At 37.1% G+C, this 19150-nt stretch overlaps 1 protein-coding gene across 1 annotated transcript in view; it reads right to left on the bottom strand.

The window, feature by feature from the left end:
• Positions 1–2038: 2038 nt before the first annotated feature.
• PIP4K2A (phosphatidylinositol-5-phosphate 4-kinase type 2 alpha) overlaps positions 2039–19150 on the bottom strand; it is a 112723-nt gene continuing 95611 nt past the window's right edge. Inside the window, exons 7-10 of the mRNA XM_005152970.2 lie at positions 10581–10694; positions 7127–7370; positions 6086–6189; positions 2039–4339 (exon numbers count right to left, since the gene is read on the bottom strand). Of these exons, the coding sequence (XP_005153027.1) occupies positions 4259–4339; positions 6086–6189; positions 7127–7370; positions 10581–10694 (543 nt within the window). The 3' untranslated portion in view covers positions 2039–4258. The remainder of the gene's footprint in view (positions 4340–6085; positions 6190–7126; positions 7371–10580; positions 10695–19150) is intronic.

The raw sequence follows: 19150 nt of genomic DNA, 5'->3' as shown, positions 1-19150 counted from the left end.
CCCCGTCCAAATTAGATTGAAGACAGCACACTGCTCTGTCTGTGCAGCCTCTGCCCTTCACCAACATATTCCAGGAACAATACCTGCTACAGGGAAATCAGGACAAAAAGCAGATGAATCATATTTCTCCTTTAACCAGTCTCTATTTTTATTTTCTTTTCCCCTTTAAATATGTGAGATTTTGAAAGACATCAAGTGAATAGTACCTATAGAGCAGACAGTGGTTAAAAGTGGGGTATGAGATCATCAGAAGTCAATGATCCCACTCGATCTAGGGACTTGATAACTGGTATTACACTGGAAGAGGCAAGCATAAGGCAGGGAGCCGGAAACTCAGATGATACACTGAGGTTATGCAGTTTCCATAGAAAAAATACTGTCTGCAAGCATGTTTAATTCAAACATGTCTTTTGCTGCAGTCCTTGCAATAACAAACCAGTCGGATCTCCTACCTTGAATATCATCACTGCCTTCACGAGTTCTTCAGGTGAGAGAACATTTTAGCAGAAAAAATACTCTGCTCCTATGCATTTTCATATACACACATTTACTAAAGGCAAGGTCCTTCAGTTGCCTGCTCGTCAAACACAGTGTGCCTTGTAGCAAATTCCACAAAGGGAAATGGCAATCAGCCTTACCAATGCAGAAGCAGCAGGAAGGAAACATTACCAGCTATGCAGCTGGGGATGCACCTGTCTTGAGAAGCTGGATAGGATGTCCACAGGCAGAAACAGGGCTAAGTAAATCTTAGATACGTAGCTGTATGAGACAACTCAGAGTGTCAGAGAATAGTGTTGCAGGGGACTGCAGGAGTAATTCCATTAAAGCACTGTTTCATAAAACAGGGCTGGCTTAAAACTTAAATGTAGCATACTTACTGGAAAGTTAAATCTGAGCATGTCCAGAAGTCTTAGGAAAAAAGAGGAAAGCCTAACTAAGTAACACTTCAGCTGTTGAACCTGTAGGAGCAGGAGAACTAGGGCGGGTTTTTAGATCTGCCACATTATGCTTGTTTTGTATATTAGAAGCTTTCATTTTATGTTGTGAAGGAGGTAGTGTTGAGAAATGGCTACCAACAACCCATGCGCATCTGCATTATAAAAGCAGTGCAAGACTTCAGCAGCCTGTTTTGAGGGCACAGTAGATGGTTTGAGCGGCATGCACAGAGAACTAGCCAGGGAACTTGCTGTCCATTATGGCTAATGTGTCCAACTAACTTGAGCAGCATTCCTTCAGCACCATGTTCATACTAAACTCTAAGCAGCTGGAGCAGCTATGTGAAGGGCAGGCTTAAATTAACACTAGAGATATCATTAAGTAAGTAATTAAGAACCCTAACCTACTGTTAATAGAATAGCTCCTCAACCATCTTCCCTGTGGGGAATGCCTACTTTATCATTAATTGTCATGTGTATTTTACAGGTAAAAATATTGCTGGAAATATTGCCTTGCTACATCTGTGCAATAACTGAGAGGAACTGAGACAAATGTATTAAGAAGATGAAAAGTTAGAATAAAGACAAAAAGACACTTTTCTGCTATTTGCCCATGATGTGAGGCACAGGCTGTATCATGTGCTGCAAGCCCTGACAATCAAAGCCTCAATATTCTAGGACAGAAAGTCCCCCCCTCCTCCCCATGAATTGTTCAGGCTTATTCCCAAATACTTTCTAAATAACTGTTTTAGTGTAAGATTATTTAGTGTAAGATCACACATGAGCAAAGTTCTGCTAGTCTCAGTTAACTACTGCGGACGATCTTCCTGTTTTTGTAGTAATACTAGGATTTAGTCCATAGAATCATCAATTACAAACCTCAGTATTTGGTCTGAGAGAGCACAGCCTAAACCCCAAACCCCAAAGGCTAACTGTTTCAAGCCAATTAAAGTAAGCATGGAACAAGCAGGGGAAAATCTAATAAAAAAAGTCTCAAGTTTCTTCTCATTTCTTCCTTTGCGATATCGGCTACACATTCATTTTAGCACCCAAAATTCATCTGTAAGTGATCAAACCCACAGCTGAAAGACAAGAACAAAGGATTTACCTAGTGAGTCATCAAAGTGCTTTATTTTATAAAGCCTTGCTCATGTTTGGAGTGTAATCTAAGCACTAACATATACAATAATGAGTCTTCCTTGCCCTGTCCAAATAAACAGTTTATCAACAAGAATGAGTGACAGAACTGATACACAGACAAAAAGAATGCTTTGCTGTAAATGTCTAAAATTGTCTAAAAATGTACACTGGTTGGCCGCAATTAAATATGTACTCAAGTATGTACTCCAAATATGTACTCATTTTTACCTCAGGGTCTCCCTCTGGCCTCATACTTCACGAAGCCACAGCATGCTTCAGAAAACAAAACGTGGGCAAGAATGTAGAGAACTGGGGTATAGAGGGAGAGGACAAAAAAATATCAAGCCACAGTACCAACTTATTTAAATACATACAATACAAAAGTAAACACATACATTACAGTGCTGCAGACATCACTAAGTCAAACGTAACAAAAAATCCTGTAGGAAAGGTTGGGGAAAGGAGAAAAAAATTAGTACACAGCAACAGGGACAGTATTGCCTTTGGCCACTGAAAAGAGTGTAACAGGTTGCTATTGTATAGGCTCCTTGAAGTAAACCACTACGTACGTTATGCACAGTTGCAGGCTTAACAGCACTGACATTAGTTATGGAAAAGGCATGCTGGCACTCCTGATCTGAGTTATAAACCACGATGGGGAGGGTTTGACTTCTCTTACGTTGCCTACAAAATCTAACAATTTCAATCAAGAAATTTTAAAGGCACAGCTTTAGCACAGTGTATAAGTAGAGAGACTTTGAAGCATATGTAAAGTTGTCTCTTTCAAGCATGGAGTCTTTCAGGGAAAAATACAAGAAGAAAAGAAATACAATGTTGTTTAAAAATTTCAAACAAGTTAAATATGATCAGCACAATTTTAGGCAATGTACTATACAATCAAACTTCTGTAAATGGTAGGACAGGTCATTTTGATGCTAAAACACGACCTTGGGAAAAATCCCTCTGAAATATCCTTCCTCATTTTATTGTAAAAGAGTCTATCACAGAGGTGAGACATTCACTTTAGTACACTACTGCACATTACACCTTGGAAGATGACAAACATTACTTCATTTGTACTGCAAAATAACTTTACATGTAAACTCAAAAGTCATATATTGTACACGGCTCTGAAATTCAGAAGTATCCCTGCTTTCCTAATAATGTAAACAGTAAAATTCAGGGTTCATTTTTCGAGGGATAATCTATCATAAAATACCGCTGTTTCAACAGTACAACATAAGCATTTAAACTTCAAATTCCCAGTAAATTATCAAGGGAATGGAATTTCTATCAGTGTGCACATCTTTCAGGACTGGTGAAAGATGAAGCTACTATTGCCCAAAACTATGCGCTTCTTCAGATAAGCTTTATTCCCCCCTTACAACACTATTAGTTCCTGTATTGCAAGAATATAAAACAAATGAAAACTTCAGGTAACAAAGTGAAATAAGCAAAGTTTTCCCTTAACGTAAGTTTACTGTAGCAAAAATGTACACATAGCATGAATTTCATTAGCTCTTTGTAAGGTAAGAGATGCTGGCTCTCCGATGTCCAAGAGGCTGAACTTCCTGATGCAATGTGCTGAAAAGAAGACAAAACCAGAAGAGAAAGGAAAAAACCCAACTGCTAGGAACCAAATGGGAAAAGCCTCCAGCACCAAGGGCTGTTGCAGCTGCTTTGTTAAGGAGTGCCAGTGTGCAGGGTGTGACATTCGCAGTAAGGTTTTCATTATTATCATCATGAAGAATACTGCCATGTATCTCTTTAGTTCAAAAATAAACTGATCCACAGTTTACAATTTGATAGCAATATTGTAGATTTAACATGCATTTACTCTTCTCCACCCCCACTTCTTTGCTCATTTATTCCATTTCAGCTGGTAGCATCAGAGTATGACTGTCACAGTGCACTCTGAGTAAGCTGTTCTATTTATTTAATTTATTTTAACTTGTTTTTTTTGCACACACACAAGAGTCAGAAATAGCTAGCACTATGCTGGGAATATCAGGCAGCTGTTAAAGCAAGTACTCCACCCCACTTCAGTCATCTTTGCCAGCAGATGTAAACAAAGGGGTTGCTTTCTGCAAGATGAGCGCTTCTCTGAGTTCCTTGTTCTCCCTACACTTGTCGCCAATGCTGCTGTCCCCAGGTCTCGTGTCTGTCCCCTGTAACGTGATAGGTTACGTCAAGATGTTGGCAATAAAGTCCAAGAAGCGCTTTGAATACTGTTCAGGATTAACTGTGGAAATTTCCGCACCAGCCTATACAGAGAACGGGAGGGGAAAGAAGGAAGAATCAGTGTTTTACTTCGTGCTTTGTTACTGATAGCATTACTTACTCAATGGATTATATGTTCAGTCTTAGAATCAGATACTGGAAACACAAATTGTAATGGCCCTCAAGCATGATGTCTTTTTAGGCTTCACATGAGTACAGTGTACTCACCACCATAAATGTAGGACTCTCACCTTCCAGTTTTGAAACTAACTTCTCTTTGCTTTCATTGTACTTCAGTCTCCTATAAAATTTCTACTGCATTCTTAACCACACTACACACTGATTCATTAACAGATTCTGGTCTGTGCCTTTGTAGAGAGAAGACTAAATTATCATACTCAGATCTGGTGTGTCAACATATGTGTAATGTATATTGCTATGTGAATACTAAATAACCTGGTTTGAAATATATGGCAACAATAACATTTTTTCAACACATATGCATTTAAATCTGGAGTCACTAAATAAGCTGTACAACTGCTATTTCAATGAAATCATAATTTCATTCATATTTTTATTCAAGTTTTTCAGAGCCTTAGCCACATTTTAATTTGTATTTTTCCTGTTTTACAAAAGGAGAAAAATGCATGCATGCAATTAATGAACAAACTTTGGTGTCAGATGGCTCAGGATGGAGATAGTGAAATAAACAAAATGGCTGTAAGAAACCAACGTTCTGTTGTAAGTTCTAATCACAGTCAGCTTTAATAATCACAGTGGTTATTCACAACATATTTCTAGCCAGAACTGTGAGTTTTTAGTCTGCCACATTCAAAGTTCATTAATAATTGCCAGATAATGCCTGTGTATGGTCTACACCAACTTTCAGCTGCTCTGAGAGCAGAGGGAATGATGAGTGCCTTTTTTAGAGACAAAATCCACTTTCTACAGGTCTGTGCAGTTTACGGCTGAGCAATCTGCATTGCACTCTACTGTAAACTACAAATCCCTGAGTCCTTTGCTTAACAGACTTTTCCCCCAGTGCCTTGATCCTTTAAACAGACAAAGGAGGGATTTAGCATTGTGAATGATTATGCTCTTTTTTAACAGTTTATGAAATTTGAACCATAAATCACTATAGGAGAGATAATAGTAGCTATAAATCACAGTTGTGGAAGACTGGGCTACTTCACCATGCTTCTTTGGTGTCTGCTGATATGCAGCCATTTCAGTCAAAATAAAGAAATTCATGGCAAAGAGATGCCTTCACTGAATGGTCCCCAAGTATTTAATATGTACATGATGCTTAATTTTGCAAACTGGACTATTTTTTAAGAAGTCCTTCAAAGTGAGCCACATTATATGCTGAAGAACTAACTTTCGACAGGCTGTACCACATAACAAAATCCTCACTAGGGTCTTGCATCTGAAATAAGATTCACAACAGTTTTCACAGCACTGTATACAAATACAAGTGTCTGGTGAACAGCTTTGTTTGCAAAAATAAGGTGTTTCTCACAGACTTAGGAAAAAGTCCTAAAAAGGCATCTCACTAGAGTTCCGTATGGGTAAGAATGCTATGAATAAAGCTGAAAAGGGAGTTCCACTCTCGGTATGTAACGTGCAGCAGTTACTCTGTACTCCTGTATTACATATTTAACTAAAAGAAAACTAAAAAAAAAACTATTTCCCTTTTCACTGATTTCCTGAACTGTGCTATATCAGTGCACTAAACAAAAATGCAGAAGTATAAACAGAATCAGAAGAAAAAAAACAACCCAGGTACTTACCCCATGCTTTACCGTTTTTGCAGCATGGGCAGCTTTCTTTTTTGCATCATAATGAGTAAGAATGTCAATAATGGCCATAAAGTATACTTCCTTCCTAGGTGCATCTGTAAATGGCAAGCACGTGGCAGTAAGAATGACTTTTGAGACATCTTAATAATGAGTTCTTCTAACAAAGATGACTTTATAAGGCTCAATCAGCAGCTAAGACAGGTTAATGTCAGTCAGAATCACAGATCTGCGAAGACCACAGGCTAAAGCTGTCCTTCAGTGACTTTCAACTGCACTCATTTATAATGCAAAACTCCCCAAATGAGTGTAAAATAAGCCACCAGCTTATAGAAATTATTGCTCACTTAAAGTAATGTGGATTTCATCTTCCTTTGTGGAAAAACTGTGTCAACAAACATGATCATAGATATTTTTTATTAATAAAAGCATACATTTATCCATGTAAATGGTTGGGGGGGAAAAAAAAGAAGAGAGAACTTTCCTCTCTTGAACAGACACAAGTAATGAGTTATACTTAGTTTTACACATTAACCCAAAATCTACTTTCAGGCTTCTTATGATGACCTTTCTTAGCTGCAAGACAGAAATTTGGTATGAGAGCAGAAATTTTCAAAAAAGCAACCAAAAAAGTGAAATCTAACTTGGAATGCTGTTTTTCTAATTCTTTTTAAACTGTTTTCAGTGTTATCTGATCTGCTAGGAAAAGAACAGTTATGGATACTAGATTTCCTTGAAGGGATGAATTAACTGAGAAATGCTGTAAGTGAATAGCCAAGCCAGTATACAATTTGATAGTGAAGTAGGTGAATATTTGACTACAACCCCACATATCACAATATTTAGGAAATATGTTTGTAACAGTGCTGAGCATTATAGATACCTTATGCTTTCTGCTCTCCCAAAAGCAACATATTTCCTCTTTTGCAGAGTGAATTTGTATTTTGCAGTTTACCTTTATGTGGTCACAAAGACTTTAGGATTCTGGTACAAGAATCAAAACATGTTAATGTAAAAATATTTATTACTGCTTACTTTCATGGGATTTTATTCCATAAACATCAATAGCTGGATCAAATTCCCCTGGAGCCAAAGGCAATGAGCTGTTCAGTGTGTTTCCTGGACTGTCTGGAGGGGTTCCAATGGGGTGGGTCCCATCGCTTTCACCTTCTTCTTCTCCATCATTCTCTTCACACTCTACTTCTTCCTGTTCAGCTCTTTCAACGTCATGAATTCCAACCAGCAAGCTGTAGTCCATGAGTTTTAACTGAGCAAGGAACTAGAAAGTGATAAGCAATTTATCAATATCACTGAAAAATCTAAGCTCCACTTATGAACAGGAGAAGTTACACAGAGATGCCATGAGTCAAAAAAAACCAGGCACTTTTAAGGAAAAACAAAAGGGAGGATGAAGTGATACAGCTATCAGAGTGATACTTGAATTTGTTAAGATGTAGTAACAGCACATAGGTCACCTGCAACTTATGTTCCCAAAGAGCTGTAGCCCACTCCCTCAAAATCTTCAGGGAAAAAAATCACTTTTCCTGTAGTGAGGACCAATGCCTGTGCAAGCCAATGACTACCATGCCTGTTTAATGTTTACGTCAAGGCATCCTGTCACCACACAGCTTCCAGATCAGTGTCTTTGCTATCAGGTGTGTGGCGTGCTACAATCTGGTGCTAAATCTGCCCTCTCACATCCTTCTAAGCCTTATTAAAGAATCGTGAAAGAGTGTTTAAATATTCTTGCAGTGGAAAGTAGTGAAGTTTTACACCATGAAGATGTGAAATGATGATACATTGTCTTCACTTACAATTTAAGGCTCACAATTTAAATCATGTAAGCAAAACATGAATATGAATGAAAGGGTGGTTTTGAATCAAGGTTGAGGATGGGAGTTCATAGAAAACTGAAAGATGAATACACTTTATGTTTAGACAAGTGTTACTTCAGTTGATGGGAACAGGGTAATGCAGAAAGCTAAGAAAGAAGGAAGGAAATAAGGAAGGCATAAAAAGCATGAAGATGGGTAAACAGTTCAAGGGGATGAGAGGTAGGAAGGGCAAAGCTGTGCTGCAGCCTAAAAGCAATACTGCAATTTTAAACTTGTGGAGCCCTTACTTATGGTATGCAGAGAAAGAGGCTGTAAATACAAATAACTTCAAATTTGAGAGACTCTAAATGGATATAAAAAGGAAGTTAGAGCAAACCAGAAAAAGAAATTAAACTAGACTTTGGAACAGTGTTGGTGAGGAAAGAGATCACCATAAAATACTAAGAAATGAAAAACTACAGTTTGTCAAAACCCTGATTCTGAGAAAAGGAATCAGAGATAACAAAGTGACTACAAAGTCAAGTGCCAGAAGGAATACTGTGAGATTGAGAAGAGGTTTTAAGAAGAAATTGGTTTTTAATAATTTCAATGTAATAAATCAGAAGACTCTTCACAAGACTAGAAGAGATCCAAGTTTGAAGAGATGATGTACAATGATACACACAAGAAGAACAGATGACAGAGGCAATGGAGTGGAAGGACTCCAGGTGCATCATTAGGTACTTGATAAATACCGAGAGAGACAGGAGAAAAGATCTACCCATAATCATACAAAAAAAGCACTGAAGAGAACAGACTCTTGGGAAAAAGAGCGAACTACAAATTAGAAGAGAATGGCTCTTCTGTTGACAGAAAAAAGGACTTGGGGAGATCAGCACAAGGAAAAGGTCATCTGATTTAAAATGGAAAAAAGTGCCCTTAATATGCTTTTTCTCAGGGTATTTTCAGTGGAATGAGGAGGCATGAAAATAGATGAGGACATCAAACCAGCAGTAATAGATATTTGTTTGAACACAAGGAAGGGGACATAAAACTCAGTTATCAGAGAAATACAGAAACAAACTTAATGACAAACAAGAACACATATAAGGTCATATGATTTGGCATACTGCTGCATAATATGCTTAATCATAAATACTGTGTGATAAGATAATCACATGTTAAGTGTTGTACATTTCGTTGCAGTGAAATGCGTTTAAACGTTGGGTACAAAGTATATACTATCAGTTACCTAACAAGGCCAGAAGAAGCAATAAAAGAAACACAAAGTTAAAGAACAGCTTGCTATTGTTAAAATCAAGTGCCAGATCCCTTCACAATAGTGGTTTACATGGATATTTAACAATGCTATATAAATTTCAAGTCCATAAAAAGACAGCCTCTCTGGACATGATCTGGAGTCTGCCATTATATTCACAACCCAGTAAATGATAAAGATCAGACACTCTTTCTGGGGTAATAAAGTTATCTTCCACATGCCTTGCACATACTTAAAATATTGTCTGCAACCTGCTTACCATAAAAGCATTATTCAGCAACAGCAGTACATGTTAAAAGAACACAAAACTTTAACCCAAATGAACTCATCTCTAGAGCTGTGACATCAGTAGAGCAGTTTTCCAGCACAGTATCTTAAATATAAAATAAACACACATTGATATTTCACAAAATATTTATGTTTTAATAATTATCATCACCATACATTTCTCATTGCCACTATCATGGGAAATTAGATTTGCTTAAAAGCAAATTATTGGTTAGAGTTACAGTACTTTTTTTGTGCAACTAGTGAGAGGCAGATCTGAAGAACCATGCAAGGAAATTCACAGAGCCATTTTGATATTGATAGCTGAAAGGCTCATCAAGTCACAGGCACATTCTGGTCTCTTCCAAAAAAAACCCACCAGATTTTAGGCTTTGGGTATAAGGGCTACAAAATATTTTGTTTAGTGACAGCATTTTCAGTGATAGTATTTTCAGTGATGGAAATTTCAAGCTGTGTGAACTAGTCTGCCCAATATTTATTTTCATTTGCTGACCTAAAGACATTATAAGAAAATATTAAATTAAATTCATATATTAAAATGTTTTTATTAAGTATTGATTATATTCAGCCAATTATAAATTTAGATGAAAGACTACACTAAAACAATTATTCCAACTGCTATATACAAATTACTGAAGCACTATACTCTTATGATACTAATGATGATTTAAAACTGGATCAGTAATATGAAACAAATAGAACATGTAAGGCTGTGAGTAGGGATGCTACATCTTCTATATAGTCCATATGTGGCTCCGCTCTGGTGCACTTCCACCTGTAAAAGACAACTAACAATACTCACCTATTTCTTGGGGGCATTTGGAAGTACTAGGCTTGTAAAGCACTTAAGTACTAAGTAGCACCATCATTTTAACATCACATCATCAAGGCAGGAACAATGGCAACCAGCTATGGCAGCAAGCCATTTATCACATCAGCAAAAGCAGTGATCAACTCCTGAAAGTTTAAATTGTGTTTCATTTAAAACAGTCAGTGCTTACAGTTTCATAAACAAGTTTTTATTAATGAAATACAGAGACGATTTCCTGGGATATCTGTAATCTGCCACACATTTTAATCACGTGTAACTGAACAGGCAGATTCTTACCTCAACATCCTTTTTGAGTTTCTCAAGGAACATCTTTTTGTTATTTTCATCAATATGAATCTTCTGGCCATCGTTGATGAAATCATTGTCTTTGAAGGTTGGCAGCTCTTTGGCCTAAAATAAACCAAAACTCCTATGAGAGCAGGATCACAAAGAGGAACACAGTAAAGCTGCTGGCCCAGTGTGGCACCTCTGGAGCTCCCCTGAGCCCGACAGGGTACAGCTGAGCCACATCTCTGGGGAAAGCAGAGGTACACAGCTTCCCGTGCTGCAACCACAGAGCCCTTTTCTTAGTTTACCCCTCCTGTAAATGGCCTAGAAGGTAGTAGTTTACTGGGCACGCAGCAAATATAGCCAAGACAAAATCTGCAACTCAGTACTTGATTTGCATCAAACCTTGATTTGCACTGAATTTCTTCCAAGATGTCATTTGTCAAAGTGACAATAAGTGAAGCTGAAACACAGTTTATACCTCATAGCAAAGTGCTTGCAACAGATCTTACATGAGAAGTCAGGCTGGATTACATTTTACATAGCTACTGTGAATGTTTAAAAGTGTCTAATACCAAATAATTATTTGAAAGCATTGAGTGAACATGAATTATGAAATGCTGCTTAAAAGGGGCAAATGCCAGAGAGAACCACTGCCTTTCAAAGACGTAACTAATATTCTTGATGTTGAAGCATTAGTTGATTAGCTTCATCTTTTACTCTCCCATGAAGTGATTTGCAACAGCATTAAGGAAAAGACAGAGTAACCACAAGATTCAGTATTAAGACCTCTCAAATGGGCTCTGTTTTCAAAGGGCAGTGACTGGAAGTTTACTTAGAAAAACCCAGCAAGTCAACAAACAAAAGAGCAGTTCCTTCAGGATATTTGGTCAAGTAAACTAGAAGTAATAGTAGCTTCTGCAACCAGAGACTTTAAAAAATTGGGCTATTAAGAGCAATGAACAGCCTCTCTCTCTGCCCCCTGCCTTTAATCAATAGTAGGGAAGAACAGTTTTTCTTTACAAAGAAAACGTTGCAGAACAACCAAGTGGTGCAACCCTCAGTGACCACGAACTAATGTATTTTGAATAAAATAATATCCTCTTAATCTGAGAGTCTTTATGGTAGGAATAAAAAGCAGCTAACATCAGCCTACTGGAATGTCCCGCATCAGTTTAACTAGTCACACATAGCTTGTAACCATACTGGAGAGGGTATTTTTCACAAAGCTTGTTTTCTTCCTATGACACAGTAAGGAAACTAATCTCAGAGATTCTTTGCTCTGCTCCAAAATGTACATATTGGAAAGCACAGTATTAAAATGTGAGCATCACAGCAGACCCTGATATGCCCTCACAGATCTTCACAGAGGCCAAAAGTTCTTTTTGCTGTTGGGCTGTGCACAGAATTAGTGGAAATACTCAGTTCCCTAATCAAATTTAGTTTTTGGACCTGGAATTTGTGAATTGTTCAAGATCCCACTGCTTTTGTTTAGAAAAATGACCCTTCTCTTCCAATAACCGCTGCTCAAAACCACTTAAACAATTAGTAACATGTTAATAGTTACGAATACATGTTAAATTCATTGCATCCTGACATGTATGAACTCTGAAAAAAAAAACCCAAGGTCCTAGACTGGACCTATTTTTATGTTATTACTGAACTATTACTGGACTGCATCTAGAAAACTCTGATATACTATATTATCTTCTAATAGAGATCCTCTATTTTAATTTAAAATAAAAAGAAAAACCCCCAAGTAGCTGAGATGGAGCTACAACCATTCACCCATCCCAGAATCCTTTCAGAAAGGATTCACCATGCAATGCTTTGCCACTTCACTTACAGACAATACTAGAAACTTCTTGAAGCGATGATGAAATGTTTACTACAGCACAGTGTGCATCGATTTTCTTTCTGGCCTACTTGGTAAGTGGTTTAGGATGAAAATGAGTATGGGAAACATCAGATAAGCATTCCAGGCTAACAGCTGTACAGATTATACCACAGAATTGAGCAAACTGTCCCACAGACATAGGCTAATTCTGCAGAGGCGGGACTGTGGATCCAGGGATGTTGCCAACACTAGAGGATGGAATCCAGTGTGTGGGATGCTTAAGAATGGAGAGGAGATTTGGATGAATTAATTTAAGATGAAACAATAATGAATGCAGGAACGCAGGAAAAGAATGCAGGAAACCAAGCTCCCTTCATTTCTAGCCCAAAGTCACAAAATCCCCCAAAACCTCAGATTATCTTTCCACCTAGTATATCCAAATTATTTACTAAACTAGGCAGAATTTTTTTAACAAATCCATTAATGCTGAAAAAAACCCCAATTAATGCTGTTTAAAGCTGAAAGGCAAGTAAAGAGGAAGGATGTGCTTGTGGTTAAGATGCTGAGATGCAGGTTCATCTCTAGGCTCTGCCACAGACTTCCTGCACAGCAGGACATCAGCCAGTCAGACCTGGTGGGTGGTGGGAGGGGGAAGCATGCTTCTCCACTGAAGACAGTCCTAGCTTTACTAAAAATAAACATAAATGACAAGCAATGTCCTTTTTTTTTGGACAATGCTATAGCTAGTAAGGCAGTTGTGCAGGTGCCATACTCCACTTTAACCTTGTTTCTAATCTATTTTTAATAGCAGTGAGCTAGCAAAGCTGACACAGCTGCATTTCTTGTCTGCCATCACAAGACCAAAAGGATAGTCCCAACGACATTCATGGCAGTGAATCAGCTCTCCCCAAAAGCCACTCTTCACTGCCTCATGTGCAGGTTCCCCCAGTCCTCAGTAATGCCTCTGAGAACTTTCATCTGAGGTCATTTTTCTTCACCCAAATGCACATAGCTGGGAAGACTTGGCAAGTGCAGAACTGCATAAATTAAAAGCCCCAGGAGACTGTTGCAGTCCCAAATATTACTAACAACAGCCAGCACTAGTAGTGACTCTAGTAGTACTTTAACAGAAATTCATGTCTTCAAATTGATTTGTGAATTTAGGAATTAAAAACTATGAAATATGCAGCTAGGAGGGGCTCTCATAGTTATTTAAAATCAATAATATATGTGTTCATGTAGAAAAATCTTAATATGAACATTTTCTTCTTATGCACTGAAATAAATAAATACAAATAAAATCACATTGTGGCAGTTTAAAACACTGAATGAAAAAAATTGAGACTTTGCTTTAATGAAATAATTGATACGGTTAATTTTTAATGAAGTCTCAAATATTTCCAATGAAGCAAAATCCTTGTTGGAAAAAGATTCTCCTAGAATGTAATTCATTATAAGGAACATATTAGCATCATTAAAGAACTAAATATTTTAAGAGCCATGCAGGAGATGAACATCTAACTACTTCCACTAAATTAATAATACATTTTCTTTCTGAACCATCTCCCCATCGTTTTTAATCTCCTACTTACAGATGCAAGAAAGGCACAATAGATTTTACAAATATATTTATTTATTAAAAAAGCACATTATTATTGCACACTTCAGGTTTGTGTTCCAAAGTTTGCCATGGTCACAGAGAATTTTAAAGGTAGGAAGATCACTACCTTTGAAAAGGGTGAAAAGCAATACAGATTTCTTTGATTAAGATGACAGAATGTGTAAAGCCTGATTGAAAAACTAAAATTATGATTAAACAGCTCACTCACATTGTTTCTCTTGGGAAAAAAAAAAGATCTCAAAAAGTAAGAACCAGATGAAGTTTTATTTCTATATGAACAAGGAAATAGTTCCTGCAGGTTTCTTAGTGCACCTCAATTCAGCAGCCTATCCTAATGTGCTGAATGAATATTAGATTTTTTTCTTTCTTTTTCCAAGGGGATTTTTGTGCATCATAACTAAAAATAATGATCATGGCCAACACTAATGTCGACATTCTGGAGGAAGCTTGCTAAGCCAGCTATAGGGCAGTTAGATTTTAGAGTAAGTCTTGGACTGAAAAAGGAAAAGACTAATTGTCTTCACAACCTGGCAGCAATTTCTCACCTAACAAAGGCAAAGATCAGGCTGTAGGAGAAATCTTGCACAGGAGTCTTATTGTTTGTTTGGAGCTAGGTACAAGTCACATTATTCACACACCTCATCATGGCAAAATTTGGCTTACAGTTTATAACTTTTGAGAACAGTATAAAACATCTGCCAAGAGTGAAGTTCCACACCTCAGGCTTCTTTTCAGCAAATGGCTCCCATAATTATAAGGAAAAAAAAAAGGTGTCAGATCAACTTTAGTCTCACTGGGCTCGTGGGCATACATGGGAAGCAGCACTTTTAAAAAAGGTATATAATGCTAAATACAGTTTGCAGTATTTTGGCACAGGTGGTTTTGAATCGAATCAAAAGCCTGCAGTGACTAGATCCACAAGATGGAAGAATAACTGGAGCTTTCTTTGGAAGGCTGAAGACTGCAGCTTCTTCCCCCCCAGCCATTAGGGAAGCTGGGTCAAAACCTCTGTTGTACAGTTTGTCTTGTCCTAGACAGGAGTTTCTAACCAAGTAAGGTCCGGCAGCTCCACTTGGCATCATAAGACTGTAAATGACAATGGAAATAGAGCTGTAACCCCAAAATGCGGTTTGAGGGAACACTGGAATAGTTTTAGCCAGTGGAACAGCCATTTCTGTAGGACAAAAAAAAAGTTGTGCAGGACCTTGTAGATGGATTAGGAATTCCAGCATGTACCAAAATAGTAACTATACATCTTTTCAATGCTCAGGGAAGTGCACCCTGAGTAATCCCTAGGGTTAATGCCTTCCTGCTGCAAAATGAGCACGGAACATACAAAATTCAAGACAAAGTTCCCTTCCTCTTTTAAAAAAAATCTTTTAACATATGGAAAACTGACTTTCAAACAAAAAAAAAAACAACCCCCCCCCCCAAAAAAACCAAACCCCCCCGCCCCCCAAACAACCCTCCACCCCAAACGGTAAACTAGTGATTTGTTTTGAAAAATAATAATGGGATTGGTGTCAAGTGAGGGCTGAAATAAGAATATTAACTCTGAATGTCTGCTCCTATCTTTGCGATGTACTGTATTGCAATGTTTTGAAAGTTACAATCTCTGTATATGCAACCTCGAGATTTCACAAAGAAACCTAAGACATGTTTCACATGCCTGCTGTGTGAGATCAGCACGTGAAGAGGACTGAAATTACTAAAAGTAAAGAAAATGCTGCTCTGAAATCAGCAATTTGAAAACAGCAGGAAAAAAACAGCTTAGAGTTTGGGATGATCCGCTACCTTGAATGAACTTTTAACTATTGACATAAAAAGAAACAAACTAGTTAAAGACTGAATAATCTTGTTCCTATGATCCTATTCTAAAACCTTTCCTGCTTTAGTCACAACTATCCTCTCAGAAATCAGTTAATTACTATACGCTGCATTATGTGAAGCAGAAAGTAAAGGTAAGAAGCGATTTATTACATGTAGCAGCATCTTCAGATCTAATTCTCAGTTACTCTAAGTGTAACACAGAGTCAACGATGACAATCTCTCCAAAAATGAACTTCAGTAGAAACTTCTTTGTTCAAATGTATTTACTGTAATTTTTCTGTATTTAAACTGATTTATGAAATGACAAATACCACAGAGGGGGCAACACAACCAGTTTTAGATTAATTTAAAAACATGTAATAATATCTGAAATTACTCAAAGATGAAATATGGTGGGCTTCAGTTCCGTTAGGTTTCAGTTTTCTTCAAATTTCCTTCCAAACTGCTCACTCACAAGCAACATGCTTAAGTTCTTTGTAAGTACAAGCAGATTCAGCTGTAACTGCTAATTTGATGTTGTCCTGCAAAGTATAGTGTAATTGTGAGCAGGCAGACCACCAGGGGAGTTCTGCATTATCCTGCTTTCACTTAAGAGGGCAAAATTGTCCAAGGAATGAATAGAAAATGCCCACTATTAAAATAATAAAAATAAAGAAACTAAAGAGAACTAAAGAAAGAAAGAAAAAAAAGAGCAGCTGTCAGAATTTGACAACTGTTGAAACACACCGTTCTTCTAAAATTCAAGACATCTGTAAGTGCATGTTATGATACTTAGTTGCCAAGAAAGTGATGCCTTTATTACTAAAAATATCACAATGTGAATGAGAGGAGTTGTGTGTTAAGGTGAAATCTAAGGGATGGAGATTGCATCCACACTGATTATCACAAAAGATTGAAATGAGAGTTTCAGACTTCCTTATCAGTATGCTAGGATATTAAACAGCTGAAGACAGTCAAACAGGAAATAAACTGAAAACAGGACAAAAAAGTAACATTCTCAAAGTCATTCCAGGCAGCTTTTCTTCCTAAAAACCTGACCTTTAAAAAACCTCTTTGAATGCTAACACCTATTTTACATGCAAAACTAAAGTAGAAAAATATTTTTCTTGATTTCTTATTTTATAATCCATTATATCTTTCTGCATAATTGCTTCTTTATTAACTGAGTAAATGACAAAAGAGTACTTTGACAGGAAAAAGAATCAATAATGTCATAATTTTAGTCAAGCTTGCCATTTCGAAGTAATTTATCTAAAACCTGCAGTCTGCACTAGAATGAGACTGAAAGACTTCTGTTTTCTGACTTCTGTAGCTTTAAAAGAAGCTTACATATTATGCTTGATATTCTGAAAACCATTTGATTACTTGAACATTGGCATTTGAAATTAAATATGAATTACTTAAAAGCCTATTAAAAATTACCGCATTAGCAGACATTTTACCCGTACATTTTAGCACCAAAAGCTTCCTGTCTTTCATTACTTTCCTGTTTTCCATATGTGAATAGCAGTGGATACATTTACTTGAGTAATTAAATAATGCCATTAATTGAAATTCTATTATTATTAATGTAATTTCAGGGTGATACTAATGAATTGACGATTTAACTCGCCTCTGGCTAAAAAGTAGCTATTAAGTTACTACACCAGCTGGTATTTGAGGTTGTCTGGTTTTGTTTAAGCATGCAAAGCAATTTCTCCTAACATAGAAGATGCCAAAGTATCGTTAGACCATTTCCTATAATGCCATCTTCCCCTCCCCCCAAAATCCTTTACTTTTGACTTTTCAAGGTGAATTTTTTCAGGCAGTTTAAGATCTTTAAGATTTCTGTGGGAATCTCAAGCCAGCCAACAAACAACAAGTCTGAAATAGCGACACCTACATAAGGAAAAATGGAAGTGAAAACAACACGCGATAGGACTCTCACTTGCGGGTTACAAATAATGGACCATTTACATACTTCTGTCAACACAGTCCTCAAGGTCCTGAAATTAGTGCCACATGTGCAGAGACATATCCCATGAGAGTTTCAAAACACACTTTCCTTGTTGATTCATATAAATATATAACCCCCTTTTAAGCAAGCCTTTGTGCAGTAAGAACATTTGAGTACTTCAGATGAGTAAACCACTGCAGTTCTAGTGCCTACTGCAGTTTTAGATCACAGTGACAATGAATGTTCCAAACACCTACAAGACAGATGGGGGAGCGTGTTCTTTTGACCCTTTCAAACCAAACAGCAGACTACAAAACTTAGACAAAACCCATGTAATAAGCAAAATATTATTTTCCCCTTGCTTAAATCCCTAGCAGTCTGTCTTGAAGTGTTGGTAAAATGTGGTTCCCTCTATCAACTTAGAAGTCTTAATTCCCTTTCTTAGAAATGTTTGTTCTGAGTGCTAGCTTGTGGCTTCTCTGCTGCACTACATTAGCATTTGAGGGGAACAATGAGTAACAGAAGGCTGTTCTAACAGCCTCAGATTGTCTGCTGACAACAGAAATAAGTTTAGTGCTGTTCTGCCTCCAAGAAATTGAATTCCTTTGAAAAGAAAATAATGTGTGAGATTTAAAATAGCAGAAGAAGAATTTGGGGGACTAGGGCTGTTTTTATATTTCTTTCACAGAAGTACTCAAAATAAAAGGGAGGGACTAGATGTGTTGAATTTGATAGGAATTTTTGTTATTTGCCTTACTGAAGTTACGGTTTCACATTAAATTTAGAGAGCTGTTGTACACAGTTATATAAAACTACACAACTTAGCTATAAAAAAGTTCAACAGTAATTCTGCCAGGAACTTACATGGCAACAAAATCAAGGCACTGATTCTTTGAGTGAGTCTATAGTATGTGTGTACTATTATTAAACTATTTGTAATAATATAAATATATTATCATAAGACATAGTCCTAAAAAGGCCCAAACCCACTGCATTAAATATCTGTACAGTATCAGCTCCTGTATAACTGAATATATGAAGTATATTTACGTTACTATCCCAAGCATTAATTTTGCAACCTGCATTAGTCCCATCCAAATAATTTACCCTCTTAATTTCTACTGGATTATTTTAGTACTAACCAACAGAGGTTTTTGATGACATCAGGTATCGCTTAGAAGACACTGAAGGGGTTAATCTCTGTTTTAAAAACGTTAAGAGTTGTGTTACTAAACAAGAACAAAACTAAACCACAAGAAAAGAACAGAGACTATTCAAGACGTGATCTTGAGGGCCTGGTACAGCAAAAGAGAGCTAATGCTGACAATTGTAACTGCAGTTGGCATTTGGGCCAT

Source organism: Melopsittacus undulatus, chromosome 1 (genome assembly GCF_012275295.1).
Source record: "Melopsittacus undulatus isolate bMelUnd1 chromosome 1, bMelUnd1.mat.Z, whole genome shotgun sequence".
NCBI lineage: Eukaryota > Metazoa > Chordata > Aves > Psittaciformes > Psittaculidae > Melopsittacus > Melopsittacus undulatus.
Note: the sequence above shows the minus strand (reverse complement) of the source record. Positions and strands in the feature narration are given on the sequence as shown.